Below are 16,446 nucleotides of genomic sequence, written 5' to 3'. Positions count from 1 at the left end.
TTGATCTGTACAAAAGTTAGCGTTGCTTGGTCAGAAAGTAGCGAAACACAGCAGGTAAGTGACAGCGAAAGTCCAAACTTGACACCGAAAAATATATTGCATAAAAATGAGTTTGCTGTAGTTCCCTGCCCCCACCCCCAGGAAGAGATATGCAAAACAAAAAATTTTTTTCTAGAAAATGGTAGGAAAAAGTAGAAAAAGTAAAAAGAAGCAACATCTCAGATGTACTTAAATTTACAAAGTTTTAAAGGCACAATTTTCCATGAAGTAGGCGGTTATCATCGCTCAGCACACAGCAGAAGCAGGACAGGGAAATCAGGTATTATTCTTCTAAAACTAAGAATCTAAAAGCGCTTAGTGGAGAAGGTTTTAGTTTCACAGCTTGTAGGTGGTGCCTGGTTCCTAAGAGCTGAGATTAATGCATTTCTGGAGCCACCACGTCCCAGGAAATTCCCGCCTCCACCACTTGGCACGGTTGTGAGCAGGAATGAAATTCAGCGACACCCTGCCTTCTAAACCTTGACTTAATGCCAGGTGCCAGGGGCACCTCAACCTGATCAGAGACACCACAAGACAAATCCCTTCTCCTGCCTCGGGGTTCCGGCCACCTCTGGGGGCCCTGGAGCTGGGGCTCTGCCTGATGCCTCCCAAACAGCCAGGCTCGCAAATGCCTGGAGCAAGGGCCCCACCCCATCTGCCCCCACCCCCAGCCCTCACCCTCAGCTCTGCGGCTTCCGTTTTGTCTTAAATTCTGCTCTCTGCACAGATTACTTCATTAATTAAAGATAAAATAATACAGAACATAAATACATTTTAACAGCTTTCAAAACAAATCAAACACATTGAAGCTTCAAAAATAAAAATTAAAAAAATAAAATAAAAAGAGAGAAGTGTTAATCACAGCCAAACCTTGCTCGGAAGAACCCTAACTACAAGGAACACCTCAGGTCTAATGAGCTGGTCCCAAGAGGTGCTCCCGCGGACACATCCCCGCCAGGCTGTGAGTGACGGGTGATGACCAGCCTCAGGAACGTCATCCATTGGTCTCGGGGAGTTCTCAGCGCCAAGGGTGGCCAGGACCTTGGAACACGGGCGGCCTGGAGACCCCACACCTCTTCCCTCCTTTTGTCCTTTGTGCTGTGGCTGCTGCTTTGCAGACACTGAGGTGCAAAACCCAGACGCTGGCGTCTGCTCGGAAGAGGGACCCAGTGACTGTCCTTCAGAGTCGCAGTCCCCGCAAAAAGAGAGCGAGAAGGGAAGGAGGGCTTTGTCCATGGACAGGAGTTTGGAAGTCTGGAAGCAGAGGGGACTCGTTTACAAAGCCTGGCTTCCCGCGGACCTCAGCAGGCACTTGACGGAGCCGCGGCTCCTCCCCACGTCACACACCTTCTGGAAGCCCTCGGAGGTCTATCTATCTTTGCCGAGATCAAGGTTGTCCTCGGCCGCAGCCCGTCCACGCGGCCGCACCCTCAGGGTCTGGTCAGGGTGGTGTACACGGGCTGCTCCCAGTTACTGGGGGGGCTGTGGGCGGGCGGCACGGAGAGGCCACCGAGCAGGGGCGAGGCGTAGGGTCGGCGGGGCGAGTGGAAGTAGGGGTACTGGTAGAGGCCGGACGGGTAGCCGGGGTATGGGCCATAGTAGTTGGGGGCCTGCAGGTCGGTGTAGTCGCACTGTGAGCTGGTGAAGGAGCTGGCGGCCGCGGCGGAGGCGGCCGTGGTGACACTGGCCTGAGCGCTATAGGAGCCGTAGTCGGTGTGCCCCGGAGAGCCGTGCGACTGGTCGCTGTAGTGGCCGGGGCTCAGCTGCTCCGTCTTGATGTGCGGCCTCGGGGGCCCTGCCTCAGTGGGCGACGCAGAGGCCGATGGGGCTCCCTTGTGGGCCCACACAGGGGACGCCCCGATGCCAGCCGCCCCGGAGTGCGAGTAGGAGGTGCCTCCGTAGGAGCTGGCGGCCGCAGGCTGGCCTGGCTCTGTGGGCAAGGCCGAGTGGCCGTTGAGGGGCAGGTACTGGTCGAACTCGTGGACGTCAAAGGTGTCCATGTTTCCGATGACCTCACTGCTCAGCTCAGAGATGTCCACGTTGCTGAAGTCGATGTTCTGGCGCCCGCTGTCCACCAGGCGGCGGCCTTCCAGCTTCAGCTCCTGCTTGCCCCCGTGGTGCAGGTCAGTCTTGGGGGTGGTGGGGGGGGTGGGCGGCCCATGGGTCTGCCCTGGGGACAGAGCACATTTCAGGGATGAATGCCCCTTCTGTAGGGGGCGGCCAGGCTGGTGACGTGCACACAGGAGGAAAACCAGCCCCGCTAACTGCCGCAGGTAGGAATCAACGGCTTTTTGTTCCTGTACATTTCCCAGAAATTCCAGCAAAGCCAGACCTAGACCTCACTCCTCGCCGAGGAAATTCCGTTAAGCACTGTTCTAGGGAAAGGCCTGGGGCCAGGGAGGCCCCATCGTGAAGAGCAAGCTGGGGGCGGGGGGGAGGAGAGGAAGTGCCCAGCCCCTCGCCCACGGCAACAACACAGTCCACACAAAACCTGTCTCCCCAGGCCCGTGGCTGTAGCCAGCATGACTAAGACTGCTCAGCTGGCCAGGATTCCACCCGGGTCAGTCTGATCCTGAAACTGGGCTGCTAACCACCAGGCCGGTGGCATGGGTGAATCCTAGGTCAGAACCAGCAAAAAGGCCAGCGGAGCAGAAACGCTTTCGGGAAGGACAGAAAACACCCAGGTCACAGTGCGCTAGACCAGGGCAAGATATCAGGCCCTCAGTCTCAGAGGGGGCTAAGCAGGCCCCCGTGGGCTTCGGAAACAGCTGCCTTTTGGGGCTATGGGGCCTTTTCCCAGGTACCCGGGGAAGGTTTGGTTCTCTTGAGGGTGCCTGCCCTGGGAGTGAGCCCCTGCTCCCACCCCCAGGAGCCCACCTGTGTGGTCACCGTGGTGGTGTGCGTCACCGAGGCCGGCGTCAGTCTTGTAGACAGCACCGCCCGGGTGGTGGCCCAGCTCGGCGCCTGAGTCTGAGTCGCTCTGGCCAGTCTTCACACTCTTCCTCCGGCGTGGCTGGTACTTGTAATCTGGGTGGTCCTTCTTGTGCTGGACCCGCAGCCTCTCTGCCTCCTCCACGAAGGGGCGCTTCTCACTCTCACTCAGCAAGCTGCAGGGCAAAGGGCAGGAACAAGATGACGAGGGGGCCGACACCACCCCAGGTGTTGGCCCGCGCATCAGGTGAGGCGCTGGGTAGGACCAGGGAAGCCCGAGTGCATGCCCGCAACCTGGTGGGCACCAGGCAGGTGCTCCCCTTCTCTGAGGACAGAAGGGATCAAGCCGGGGGTGAGGGCATTAGGTGAGGTCAGAGGAACAAGCCAGAATAAGACCCAAACCTTCCGGCTTCCATCTTCCTCCTCTGACTTCCCCCCTCCCTGAACCTGTCCCCTCCCTTTGGGACTTTCTATGGCAGGTGGGTGAAGAGGCCAGGACCCAGCTGAGAACACACTGTGGACAAAGGGAGGCTTCTGGGAACCAAGCCGGGACTTTGTGGGCAGCTGGGCTTCCCAGACTTCCAGAAACACTGGCAAAACCCAGTGGTCCTCGCTAAGGCTCAGAACACACACCGGCCCCCCATACCCTTCCAGAAGCTCATGTCTGCCTGCAGGACAGGGTCTAGGGATACAGAGGCACGGGGCTGCCATGGGTCCACAGCACCCTGACTGGACAGAGGCCGGAGCACAGAAGACATAAACACAAGCTTTGAGCTCCCACTCATGAGGTGAGGAGCAGGAAACGAGACCAGCACCCTGGATCCAGAGCTTTAAACCCCAATAGAGAGCGTTTGGTGGGGATGGGCTGTCCCAAGCAGCAACCTTGTCACTGCTGCCCACTGCTTGCCGTCCTACTTTCTGCAAAACGGCCAGCCTCATCACACCAAAGTGCACACCAGTGCTGAATACCCCCTCCATCCCCTTCCTTCCCTGGTGAGGGTGCAGAGGTGGCAGAGCATTGGGAGAAGCTGCGGGGAAGGTGCCGAAGGTGCTGGTGGGGCAAACACACACCATTCCATCTGCCTTCTGGACTCCCTCCACAGGGTGGTCGGGGAGTCCTTTCCAAGGAGGGGGCACCTCCAGAGAGTTGTGTTCTGCTTCCAGAAAGAGGCCACTTTCCTCTGGGAGGGACAAGCTTCCAGGCTCTGCGGCCACTCACAGCTGGGGTCCCCAACTCGGCCTGCCATCCACTGCCTAGAGAAGGCTGTTTCTGGGCTCAGGGAATGTGCTAGGGGCTGCACACTGCTTCTGCTGCCCTCTGCGTGCCCAGGCCGTCCTGTACCCCGCGTCCCATCCGTCTGGCCAGATCGGGTTTTTCCACTACGACTCGCCCTGGGAACAGCCACTGGGAGCAGGGCCGAGGCCGGGCGCTGCGCCACCGCCCAGCTCCACGCACCCCAGAACCCGCTCCCCGCCCCGGCCTCGGGACAGTGCACTCACCGCCACAGCTTGCCCAGCGTCTTGCTGAGTTCCGCGTTGTGCAGGTGCGGGTACTGATCCGCCAGCTTGCGGCGCGCTGCTTGCGCCCACACCATGAAGGCGTTCATGGGCCGCTTCACGTGCGGCTTGGCCTTGAGCGCACCGCCGCCGCCGCCTCGCACCGGCATGGGCACCAGGCTCCAGTCGTAGCCCTTGAGCACCTGCGACACGGCGTCGCGGATGCAGGCGGGGAAGCGCTCGTCCGCCGCCTCGGCCGCGTCGCCCCGGCCGCCGCCCCCCGCGCCCGCCGCACGGCCCAGACCCTCGGAACCGGCAGGCGACGGCGGCGCGTCCGAGTCTGAGTCCTCCACGTGCGACATGGAGCTAGCAGTGCCAGATGGGCTGCAGGGCGGCTGGGCGCGGGTCTCGCTCATGTCCAGCATCGGGGCCGCGCGCGGAGAAGCGCGCACCAGGGAGGTGCACCGAGTCCGATGCCCGGCTGCGCTGCAGCCTCTCTGGGACCCGAGGTCGTCGCGCGGTGGCCCGACCCGCGTCCCGCAGCCTCCCAACCCCGGTCCTCTTGCCGCCGCCGCCGCCGCCGCCGCCGCCGCCGTCGCCGCCGCCGTCGCCGCCGCCGGAGCTCAGTCCCCGCTGGGCTATCCGCAACAAGTTTCTTTAAGCAGCGGCCACAAGGCTCCGCCCCCCGCCCGGCTCCCCATTGGCCGGCGCGCACCCCACTGCCACTGGGGGCGGAGCTTGGCCGCCCCCGCCCCCTCCCCCCACCTTAAAGAAAGCGCCGCAGTTCCCCCTGCGCCCCCGCCCACCCCGCCTGGCGCCGCACCACGTGGGGCCGGCGCGCCCGGCAGCCGAGGACCGGATCCCGGGCTGTGCAGCACGCCGAGGGCCCCCCTTCCAGGAGGGGCGGGAAGGAAAAAGGGGGCAGAGACGGGTAGAGGTGGGCGCTCCGGGGTGCCCTTTGCCTGCTGGGGTTCTCCGCTGCGCTCCCTCTGCTGGCTCATAGCTGCTCCTGTGCGTCCGGGCCCCGGTCCCATTACCCAGCCTCGGCCTCCCGCTGCGTAAGGAGGCGGGTCCTCAAGAGCCTCCCCCACAGCTTGCGTTGAGCCCCGATGTCTTGCCCACAGCCCAGAGGCGCCGGGGTCAACTGCTGCCAGCCTGCGGCCCAGGGCGGGGGGTCAGCTCCCCGCCCGCAGGGCCGGCGCGACGTGCAGGAGCCTCCCGCGCGCCAGTCTGCACGCCGCGCACGTCCAGGTAACGGCGCGCCCAGGGACCACGGCTCGGAGTTGGGCGATCCCAGGACCCCGATCCCGTCCGGGCGCGGAAAGTGCGGCAGGGGCGCTGCCGCAGAAGCCGCGGCCGCCGAAGGGGGCGGGAGCGCTGGGCGGGGCCTGGGCTGACCCTAGCTGAGTCCCTAGGGCGGCCCGGCGGATGGCGTGGCCGGACGCGGGGGCCCAGGGCCTTCCGGGCGTGACCCGGGGGTTGGGGGCACCGAGCCCGTCCGCCGGGGCGGTCCTGGGTGGTCTGGCGGAGGCGGAGGCCGCTCCGGGCGCTTGGAGTGGAGGAGGTGAGCGCGCCAGCCAAGGAGAGAAGGGGGCGGGGTGTGCCGCCCTGTTGGGGGCGGCGGGGTCGGAGAGGGGACATTTACCCGGAGGCAAGCGCCGGGCCGCGGCTCAGAGTCCCCGCCCGAGGCCGCCCCCGCCAGTTGGCCGTGGGCCCGGCGGTCCCGGAGGGCGGCTCGGATTCTTTCGCCAAACCCGCCGAGAGGCGACGGCCCGGCCGCCCAGAGCTTCGCCAGACTACCCCCCCCACCCACCCAAGACAGCCAACACAGAACACGCGCGTCTCCGACCTTGCGACCCGGGTGACCCTAGTCAAGGGCGCCCAGTTCCCCAACCATGCACCTCCTTCCGAGTCATGGATTCCCGGGCGAGTGGCCACGGCAGCCTAAGGAGTAGAAGGGGCGGGTCTGTTAGCAGAAAACACCAAAGCTGAAGAGTCTCCCCTATGTGCTTTTACCAACCCAGGAGCTCCCTCCAAGGCTCTGACCTCGCAGGGAGAGCCTCCTGCCCTCACCCCGCCCCCACACGTAAGACAGGGCTCCAGCCAGTTTCCAACTGAGTGCGCCATTGCCTGGGCTGTGAACTCCTTAGTTAGGCCTTGGAGACAGTTTCTGCCAGACGTCTAGTGGGCTCTGGGAGATGCCGGGGATGCCCGGGACCCCCGCAGCCTTGCATCTGGAACAGCTGGCACAGGGCCTAAGAGGCAGGGGCCAGCGCCCAGGCTGCCCTGTTCCCCACCACCTTCAGGTGATGGAAGGGCTACCCCACTGGCCCAGGTCAGGGAACCCGACCTCCAATCTTCCAGGAAAGCACCATGAGGAGCCTCGCTGTAAGGCGAAACAGTGTGCTGGGAGGACGCCCTGATACCAGAGGGAGAGCTGGCCTCCAGAGTGGCCTGTCCCTTTGCCTCCCCTCCTGTCATCTGCCTGCCTTTGCAAGGTCACCTGCCAGGAACATCCTTCCCGCTGGTCTGCGGTGGCTTCCCTTCGGAGGTCCTGCCCTCCTCTTGGAGTCCCACCCTGCAGTCGGAGGACACCAGGGAGGCCCAAGTGAGGGCTTCCCCAGGGGCATCCACCGGACTTCCTGGCCCATAGGGATCCATGCAAATAAATGCAGGATTGAAGTGGGGGGAAGGAGGTAAGGATGACAGACCCGGCCCAAACTGTCCTGCCTCCAACCCTGTCCTGGGGATCAGATCCCACCCCTCCCTGCACTGGGCATGCCGTTGGGCACCAGGTCTGCGTTTCCATGAAGAGCTTTGCTTTGCCAGGGAAAATGGAGCACGGTCTGCATTGGGTACACTGGGCAGGGCAGCCTCTCCCCGCTCCCCACTGACCCATGGTGGGGCACCACACAGCTATGTCCCCTAGGACACAATCAGTTGACCACTGGGACCCTTGGGGGAAAAGAGGCTGAGCTAGGAGAGTCCAGTGCCAGATCCAGGTCACAGTGTGTGGCATGTGCAGTCCTAGGCCCCACCCTCAGCTCCACCGGGCTGCAGTGACCACCTCAGGGACTGATGGGGTCCTGGTGGGCAGCTTCTGTCTTATATGTGCAGGCCACCATTCCCAGGGGATGGGCAGGCAGATCCCTGCCAGGGCTTGTTTCAGGCTGGCTGCTGACACAGAGGGTGGCACCCAGAAGTGCCCCAAAGCTCCCTCGTGGTCTTGAAGGCTGTAAAATTTGCCATGTGCTATCTGGCCCCACCCATTAGTGCTGACCTCGATTCATATCCTCATCTGCTAGGCAGCCCCTGAGTGGACACCAGGACGTAGCCTTCAGAGGAGGTGGTGGCCACAGTTAATTCCTGTGTTTGCCAGTATTGATGAAGTGCCTGCTGTGTGCTGGGGCTTTTCTGGGCAACACAGCACAGAACCACACTACACCGTCCTAGCCTAGAAGATGTGGCGTTTGAGGAGGGGGCCAACAGTGAGCACACCAAGGGACTGAGACATTCACCATGGGTGGCAGGGGGGTGGTGGTGGTGGGGTGATCCAGGAAGGCGGCTTTGAGGAGGTGACAAGTTGGGGCCTGACACTTCTGACCAATCGAAGAGAGAGGAAAGAGCATGGCGGGATGGGGAGCATGTGCGAAGGTTCTGTGGCAGCAAAAAGCAAAGGTTATCTGAGAACAGAGCCAGGCTGAGGGGCAGCTCTCAGTCCACCCCCGGCTCCCCTCTTCTCTGAGCTCTTCCTTTCTGTCCCCACCCACCCCAGTCCACATGCCTCTACCTTCATCTGTGGGCTCTGCGGTTTCAGGGAGACGATCTGATTGGCCAAGTTTGGACCAGGTACCTGCCCTGGGACTATCAGCCTGGGGCGTGGGAAAGCTGATGTAAGCAGGTTTCTAGACCCACACCCCTGGCAGAGGCTCCAAGGGGACCTGCAAAGAAGGAGGTGTGGGCTGCCAGGCACCCGCCGTGCCTATGAGACCTGGCCAGTGGAGGGCTGGAGAGCTCCAGGGAAACCTCTTCCAGGTGCAGAGACACCCCCCAGCCCATCCACTCGTTGGCTTCTAGGCCGGCTTGGGAAGTCCATGTGAAGGGGCTGCTGAGGGCCAGATCACCACGGAGAAGGACACCTGCCCATCCTCTGCCCGTCCCCTGCCTGGCTCTTCTCTCAGACAGTCAGGGTGGCCATGTGTGTAGTTGGTAGAGTCTTTAAGAGAAAAACCTTGGGGGCAGGTCATGTGGGCCCATGAACCCCAGGCCGATGTGTCCCCTGTGTGTCCGCAGCCCTGGCCTGGGCCTCTTGGCAAGCCAGCCTGAGGCAGTTGGCATTACATCCTGGGAACCCCGGCTCAACCTTGGGGATTAATTGGTACTTTTAATTACTGGCCTGTCTGCAGAACCAAACTTCCAGGCCAAAGATGAAGGGACAGCTCTGAGCAGAGGCCCCATAAAGGCAGCCTCGTCCTGGCCCACCAGGTCTCCAGAGAGAGGAGAGGGGGCTCCCAAGGGTGCCAGGGGTCCAGCATCCCCCAGTAACAGACTCTCGGGGCTCTGGGCCAAGCCTTTTGCTGAAACTCCCCTCCCCGACATAGTTGCCAGCTGGTGTGGAAGTTCTGGTTTGGGTGGAAGCCGAGCCCTTGGTTGGGCTAATATCCCCTCGGGAGCTGGCCGTAGCTGTTCCTTGTCCTGTGCAGAGGACACTGGAAGATCACGCCCGGATTCCTCCCCTCTCTGCCCGCAGGGCCAGGGTGTTGGGGGCCAGCCCGTGGCAGGCGCTGGTCCCATGCAGCTTGCTCCTGAGCCCTGTTACTGCTTCCAGCAGACACCTCCTCAGGATGCCTCCCCACCTCCAGGTAGGGAGAACCTGCTCCAGGCTGTCCCTCTGCACCTTTTCATCAGCTCTAAGGCCTCCTGATAAGTAAACCCATAAGGCCTGGGGGTGACTGCTGACTGCTGGTGGGACCCCCTGCTGTTGCTGTTCTTCTCTGGGGAGGGGGCAGTGCTTAACCCAAGGACCCCAAAGTACATTGTCTGCCCAGTGAGATGTGTGTGCACAGATGTGTCGGAACAGCTGTGGTCTCTGCTCTGGCCTCCACTCACCCCCTCCTGGTAGTGGTCCCCAAGCCTCCGGCTGTGCCCATCCATCTCTCTCTGGCCAGTGGGCCTGGAGCTGACTCCACCAGCAGCCATTAGGTCTCTTTGACTGCAGGAAGAGGGTGATTCTGCAGCCAAAAACGTCTCCAGGCAGGGTCCCGGGGGTAGAGGGAGCACAAAGGGGTCCAGGCCAGGCACCAGCAGCGTCTTCCACAGAGGAACTGAGTGCTGAGGCGTTAGCGTTTTGGCATCGGTGTGTGCCTTCCTCTGGACGTCTCCCCCGTCAGCCAGTAAATTCCATTCCTTGTCCTTGCAGAAGGGCTCTGCGTGCTACCAGACTCCTGGATCCCTGGACCCCAGCCCCATGCTGGGCCCTCACTCCCCTGGGCCCTGGACTCCACCCCCATGTTGGGCCCTCAGTCTCCTGAACTCCCAGACCCCACTCTCATTCTGGGCCTTTGCCTCCTGGACCCCAGCGATGGGGCCAGGAGAGACTTCCTCAGCCCCCCTGCAGGAGGGGACCCAGGACATTGAAGCCGACTCTCACTGCAGAAAATCAGCTTTCTGAGCCCGAACAGGCTGCCAAGAGCTATGCTTGTCCTTCCAATCTTGGCTTTCAGATTTAATGAGGCCTCTTGTCCAAGTTGAACCCCTCAGAGTGTGACTGGGATGGGCCATCATGGCTGAAAGTAGACACGTCACAGAGAAAATCCCTTTCTGAGTAAGGGGCTCCGGCCAGCAGGGACCTGGCCGCCTCTTCCACAATGGAAGGTTCCAGAGACCCACTAGTGTCAAAGGCAAGTTAAAACACACCCTGTCAAAAGATTACCACCCAGGTCTCCCAGGTATTTGTTTTTCTGAACACAGAGTAGGAGGGTTTAATTAAGATGCTCTCAGGCGGGCACATTGGGGTTCTGCAGTGAGGTGGGAGCCGGCCTGCAGGAGCTCAGACATGGGTGTGGCAAAGCTTTGCCTCTGGGGGTGTTGGGCTGGGGCAGAGGTGCAGGAAACTCCTGGTCTTCTCTTCGTGGGTCCCTTGGTCCCTCTGGGCCTGGCACAGGGAGCTGGAGGGGCAGCCGCTGGCAAGAGAAAACCCAGCCTCCTCGGCTGCAAACCCCAACGTCTCCTTCCTCTTGGGACATGGCGTGTGTAGAACAGGACTGTCAGCCACCTGCTCCCGAGCCCCAGGACCTGAAGACTTCAAGATATGGGCCAACTTTGCCACTCAAACTGGTGGTTCCCACCCAGTCACCTGGTGTTGGTTTGAGAAGGAATGGACTCCTTGGCCAGGTGCAAGCAGGAGCCTGGCAGGTCATCAGAGGAGGTAGCTGGCACCCCGGGGGCGGGTATATTGGAGCCTCCTGAGGGCTGGTGGCCTGCTGCTCCCTCTCCGTTCCCTTGGACAGAGGGGCCCTGAGCTGGCTGTGTGGAGGTGGGTGCTGGAGTGGCCGGGATGAGCCAGCTCTGAAAGCTCTTGATCACGTGACCCCTGTGCGTTATCTGGAAGTACAGTAATGAATTAACCCGAGCGGTTAGAAGCAATTTCTGGCAGCTTTCAACATTTCCTGTGACCACGATGAGATGGAGAGCCCCCAGTGGCCGCTGTGCAGGTCCATTAGACTAGATCGGGATGGGGGAAGTAAGCGTTCTGTATTCTATAGCTCATTCTGAAAACACTTTTGGGGCTTCCAGGCCAGACCTGTGTTGGTGCTGGGACAGTGGGTGACGTTCACAGGGGCTCTGCCCTGTAGAAGCTTATGCCGGCAAAGCGTTCTAATAAAGTGTGGAAGGAGGTTTCCCAGCTGGTCTGTGAACTGGGGCAGCACAGTGGTCCCTGCCCCTGCCTCCTGCCTCCTGCCCTTGGGGTGTGGAAAGGGGCAGGAGGGAGTTGGGGTGCTCCCCCGAGAAGGTGCTGGAGTTCTAGAAAGGAGGGCGTCTCCAGGTCATGGGTTCTGATGCCGTTCTCTGTGGCCTCTAGCTTTTGGGCACCTCTAGTTACGGGGTTACTCTGGGCAGCAGAGTACCTGTCTGTCCCAGGGGCCCCACCAGACCTGCACAAGTTGATGTCCGTAGGATTCTGGGTGTGCTGTAGACAACACCTGATGTGTCCTGCATTTTCTCAGTGACCTCACCATCATGCGAAGCTGGCAGAGTTCTGAGCACATCGCCCACTGGGCGTCCTGTAGGAGAACCTGTAACAGCAATGCTGCCCTCTCTTTCCAGAAATGAATCGTCTACTTTAATCACGGGGTGAGTCTTAAGAAGGTAAGATCTGGTGATGCATGGCACTGGGCACAAGCTCCCCCAGCCCAGCCCTCAGCACCCCCCAGGTTTGGGCCAAATCACGGTCTTGGATGCCGGTGCCTTCAGGAGCCAGGCAGGGAGGGGAATGTGGAAGCTGTTGAGGGCGAGGCTATAAGGAGTGGTGCGGCCTGTGGGTGGCCAGAGAGAGGCCCTAATGGCCAGCCAGGGCTCTGCTGCTACCCAGACCTCAGCTGACTGCAGAGGCATACCTGAGCCAGGCTGGATGGGAAGCACTGCCCAGCGACACAACAACTTGTGGCTTTGAGGCTGTTTGTTACGTGGCATTATCGTGGTGATTGGTAAATGATACAGTTCTGTGGGCCGAATTCACCTGCAGGCCTCCTGATTGTGACCTCAGCAGTTTTCAAGACTTCTTCCAGTTCAGAATATGATTCCGTGAGAAAAACATAACTGTACACTCTTTCTCCTATAGGGCTCTACAACCAGAGAATGTCACTGCACTGGGATTATTTGCTTTCCACTCTGCCTGGCAGTCATGGCCCACCAGCTTGCAGGTCCACACAGGGTCACATCTCCTTCTGGGGATCAGGGGTAGGAGTGCTCGTGGCCCGGAACCGAGGTGTGGGGACAGGAGACGGGCAAGCCAAGCAGAACAGCCGTCCATGAGTCATGGTTCCAGAACAACCAGCAAATGGCCAGCACCTGCTCACCCACCCCCTCCCGCACCTGCCAGCCTCACCAGGGGGTTTTGGCCGCTGGACAGGCAGGGTGGGGCCGGCCCAAACTGACCACCCCTCCAGAAGAAAATGACAGATGTTAGCACCAGCAGGTCCTGCCCTCCCCATCAACAGATGTCAAGACATGAAAAATTGGGGTAAATGAAGGGTGCACGATTAGATTTGGGCCCAAGCTGGGTTCTTGTGGGTGCCAGAGACAGCTGCAAAGGCACGTCAGGGACAATCACCCTGATGCGGTGGGGACTGCCAGGCCCGTGTGCCCAGGGACAGCTGGACGAGGTGCTGACATGGGGCTCCTTCCTCTGAAGCCGTCCCGCAGCTGCTGGGAGTGCCGCCAGCTGTGAGCTTGTGCGCCTCGGCTCCAGGGCTGTGCTGGGGGAGCTGCAGGCGGACCCACCTAGGGGTTCCTGGGACACTAGCCCATCTTGAGCTGAGAGCTCCTCTCAGGGGAGCTCCCTTTCTCCCCTCCCCTCCCCTTCTTGGCTCTTTCTGGCTCTGTCCAGGTGGGGCTCAGCTCCAGGTCTCTTGAAACCAGCCCGGAGGGTAGTCAGGCCTCCTCTCAGCACCTCTGGCCTCTCCTGTATCTTGGCTTGTTTTCATATAGTTTTTTCCTTGAAAATGTAGGTTCAGGAGCCTCCCCCAGGCTCCTGGCGTTGGTGAACAGCTGCTTCATAGAGACCCCAGCATGCAGGCGCTGAGTGGTGGGGCAAGAGGAAAGCATCTCAGTGCCCCGACCCAGCACCAGGCCCCGGCCCTCCGGCTTGGGGTTTGCAGAAGAGGTGTGTTTTAGAGTGGGGCATCTTCGCGGGGCACAAGATGTACCCATGTCTGAATATTATTTTAAAACTGTTAGTTGCTCTCTAGCATAGATGAAGATGTAAGTTTAAATGAAGATGTAAGTATAAATGACATGACTTATTCCAACAGGTAAAAGCAATGCCTTTTTAGGTGATTCTGAAACAAGGGCCAGAGCAGATTTTTTTTTTTAATTTTGGTGAAATTCACATAGCATAAAATTAAGTTTTTTTAGGTGTACAATTCAGTAGCATTTAGTACATTCACCATGTTGTGCAAGCATCACCTCTATTTAGTTCTACAATATCTTCATCACCCTACAAGGAAACCCTGTCCCTGTTAGCAGTCACTCCTCATCCCCCTCCCCCAGCCCCTGGGAACCACTGATCTAATTTCTGTCTCTGTGGATTTGCTTATTCTGGATGTTTCATATAAATGGAATTGTACAATATGTGGCTTTGTGTGTCTGTCTGGCTTCACTCACTGAATATGTTTTCAAGGTTCATCTATGTTGTAGAATGTATCAATATGACTCTTTTTTATGTCTGAACAATACACCAGTGCACGTTTGATTAAATTCAGGCTGAAACGGCCACGAACTGAGCCACTGGCCAGCCTTTCCATGGCCAAGCCCTGCTCGATGGGGTTCATTCCCGTGAAGGTTCTAGACCCTCAGATGGACTGGACCTCTGCAGTCAGCTCAGAGGAGGACCCTGGAGGAGACATGAGAACATGAGCTCCCGGTGGACCCTCTGATGGCCTCGCCCACCCTGTGCAATCCCGGGGAGGGAGCCCAGAGCCCAGCGAGCTGGAGGCTGGACAAGGGGCCCCTTTCTGCTCTGCACAATGTCCCATTGTGCCCTTCTCAGGGGGGAACAATGCAGCCCCAGCCAGGGGAAGCTGAGGACAAAGGGCCCTTTGTGAAAACTGTCCCCACCTGAAAAGCAGCACCCGGGGTCACACCTGACAGCAGAGCCATCCTTCCTTGCCTCCATCCCCTGTGCAGCTCCCACATCCAGGCGGGGACCCAGGGAAGCTCGGGCAGGCTTGGGCTGGGGGCCCTGGACTCTCCCCACTCTTCCCAAGTGGCTGTGTGGGCTCATCCGAACGTGGCACCCGGACAACAGCGGGTATGGAGGGGAGGTGTGGGTTGTGGGTTCCTGTGGAAGGACCTGGAAGCAGGGCACGGCCAGGGCTCCCCAAGGCTTGAGCCCTCAGGATGAGGGCTCAAGGAGCTAGGGGCTCTCCAGGCTACAGAAGATGTTTGCACCCTCCATTGAAAATCTCTTATAGGTCTTAGAGATGGGGTCCGAGGGAGGGTTTTTCATGGAAAAGAAAAGGGAGCTTTTAAAAAAAATCACACTATAATATACACGTAAATGCTATTACCCCAACAATGGGAGGGTGGGGTGGCAGCTGAGGGCTGGAGGGGGGGTTCCGGAAGTTCCTGGTCAAGCCTAATTTGGGAGAGCCTATGTCCAGAGGCAATCACTGCCCTCATGGGGCTTACACTACAGGTGAAGATATAATTAAACATGCCAGAAAAACTGATCATTTGACTACACAACTATTGATAATTTACATACCAAAGACTAGGAACAAGACGTAAAAACAAACAAAAAACCCAGAACATTTGCAATATACAGACAAGAAGATCTTTCTTGACAAAATTCACCACTCACTTGTCTGGGCTTGTTGTGTGTAATGCATTTCACATTGTATGACTAGGTGGTTGTCTCTCCCCTACTAGACTGTGAATTCTTTCAGGATCAAAACTATTTCATATTTACCTTTGAATTCTCAGTGGCCAACACAAATGAAAATGGTATAGTTAAAATGAAAACTATACCTCATGGACTTTAATGTTTTTTTCTTTTAAACTATAAAGTGAGAATGTTGATCTACTTCCACTTTGAAATGGAAAGATATTTTAAGTAGATAAAATTCCAAGCAATATTAAAAAAAGAGGATCTTTAATATGTAAAGAGCTCTAACAAATGAATAAGAAAAAAACACACCTACCTCAATCATTTCCTTCCAAGCTCCCCACAGTTTACCCAGTAACCCCTAAGGTCCACTCTCTCACACAGCTCTTCCTTCCTCTGAGGAATGCCTACCATTCCACCTGCTTAGAGACACCTCTCCTGTATCTTCAGAATGTAGAGTTGCTTGTGTCCTCACTGGGGTTATGCTTGGGTCATTGGTCAGTAAGCTCTTCCTTACTGTGAATCCTCAGCCCACCACTCTCCCCTGAGGCTGGAGGTCCAGTCTTGAAGGCCAATAGGAGCGCTGACCGTCTAAGGGGACTTTGCTGTCCTGTGCAGAGATGTTGTGGGGTTGGTGGGGGGTAAAGGGAAAGAAAGCTGGAGCGTCTGAACTTTAGGGCCCAGCCACTGCGTGCACTGTCCCTCACTAGCTGTGTGATCATCACCCCAGCACCCTCCTCAGACAGCAGAGATGGGGAGTTGGGAGGGGACACCTGTGAGGTACCGGTCCACACCACCCGTTCAGGCAGTGGCAGCCTGGAGCCCTGGGGTGAAGCTGCTGCTCTGGCCTTTCCTCTGCAGGAATGCAAGTCTACACACTGCCAGGGCGTGCAGCAGGAGCACAGTACCCTCCAGGGTCCTTGGCTGCCCACATCTCAGCTGCCCCGGACGCGGAGAAGGCCTGTGGTCTGATACGTGCTTTCCAATAATCTCTTTCACATTGCATTTCTGCTTCTGAAGTGCCATCCGTCCCTCTCCAGTGTGAGGGTCCAGGAGGGGAGGCGCCTAGGTAGGGGAGTGCACTGGGGGCCTCTGCAACTTTGGCTAATTCAATGAATGAATGAGCAAGTGAATGAACGAGTGAGTGGGTCAAGCCCGCTCCAGGTGGGGCGACGAGCCGTTCTCCACGAACCCACCCCGTTACTCTCACGGCTGCAGCGCCCCGAGCGACCTGCGGGGAGCGCGAGCGGTATCGGGCCAAGTCCTCGCTCCCCGCGCATGGGCGTGGCTGGCCGGAGTTGGTCGGACCTCTAAGTGTGGGCGGGGTCTCTCGGCGTGGGCGGGGCATTTTCAGCGCGCGGCGCTCCTCGCGC

At 59.0% G+C, this 16,446-nt stretch overlaps 1 protein-coding gene and 1 long non-coding RNA gene across 3 annotated transcripts; one reads left to right on the top strand and one right to left on the bottom strand.

Moving 5' to 3' along the window:
- Window positions 1-717: 717 nt before the first annotated feature.
- On the bottom strand, window positions 718-5,000 carry SOX8 (SRY-box transcription factor 8). Its single transcript, XM_060123037.1, has 3 exons — window positions 4,471-5,000; window positions 2,917-3,146; window positions 718-2,209 (listed from the first exon to the last, which is right to left on the bottom strand). The coding sequence occupies exons 1-3, from the start codon at window positions 4,890-4,892 to the stop codon at window positions 1,470-1,472; spliced, it is 1,392 nt and encodes a 463-aa protein (XP_059979020.1). The 5' UTR covers window positions 4,893-5,000; the 3' UTR covers window positions 718-1,469.
- A 349-nt stretch (window positions 5,001-5,349) lies between these two features.
- LOC132505132 (uncharacterized) lies at window positions 5,350-13,818 on the top strand. Of its 2 annotated transcripts, none has more exons than XR_009535270.1 (3): window positions 5,350-5,718; window positions 11,694-11,835; window positions 13,197-13,818. It is a non-coding gene; the product is annotated as an uncharacterized LOC132505132 (long non-coding RNA). The 2 variants fall into 2 exon arrangements; XR_009535271.1 differs by having other exon boundaries at window positions 5,351-5,718; window positions 11,694-11,820.
- The last annotated feature ends 2,628 nt before the right edge of the window (window positions 13,819-16,446 follow it).

This window comes from Lagenorhynchus albirostris, chromosome 15 (genome assembly GCF_949774975.1).
Source record: "Lagenorhynchus albirostris chromosome 15, mLagAlb1.1, whole genome shotgun sequence".
In the NCBI taxonomy this organism is placed as follows: domain Eukaryota; kingdom Metazoa; phylum Chordata; class Mammalia; order Artiodactyla; family Delphinidae; genus Lagenorhynchus; species Lagenorhynchus albirostris.
Note: the sequence above shows the minus strand (reverse complement) of the source record. Positions and strands in the feature narration are given on the sequence as shown.

Excerpts from the sequence above, each read along its gene's own strand:
- SOX8 (XM_060123037.1), bottom strand. The coding sequence starts at position 4,892 with ATGCTGGACATGAGCGAGACCCGCGCCCAGCCGCCCTGCAGCCCATCT. Across the intron at positions 3,147-4,470 it reads ACGCTGGGCAAGCTGTGGCG|CTTGCTGAGTGAGAGTGAGA; the intron begins GTGAGTGCACTG and ends TTTGCCCTGCAG. Across the intron at positions 2,210-2,916 it reads CCACCACGGTGACCACACAG|GGCAGACCCATGGGCCGCCC; the intron begins GTGGGCTCCTGG and ends CTCTGTCCCCAG.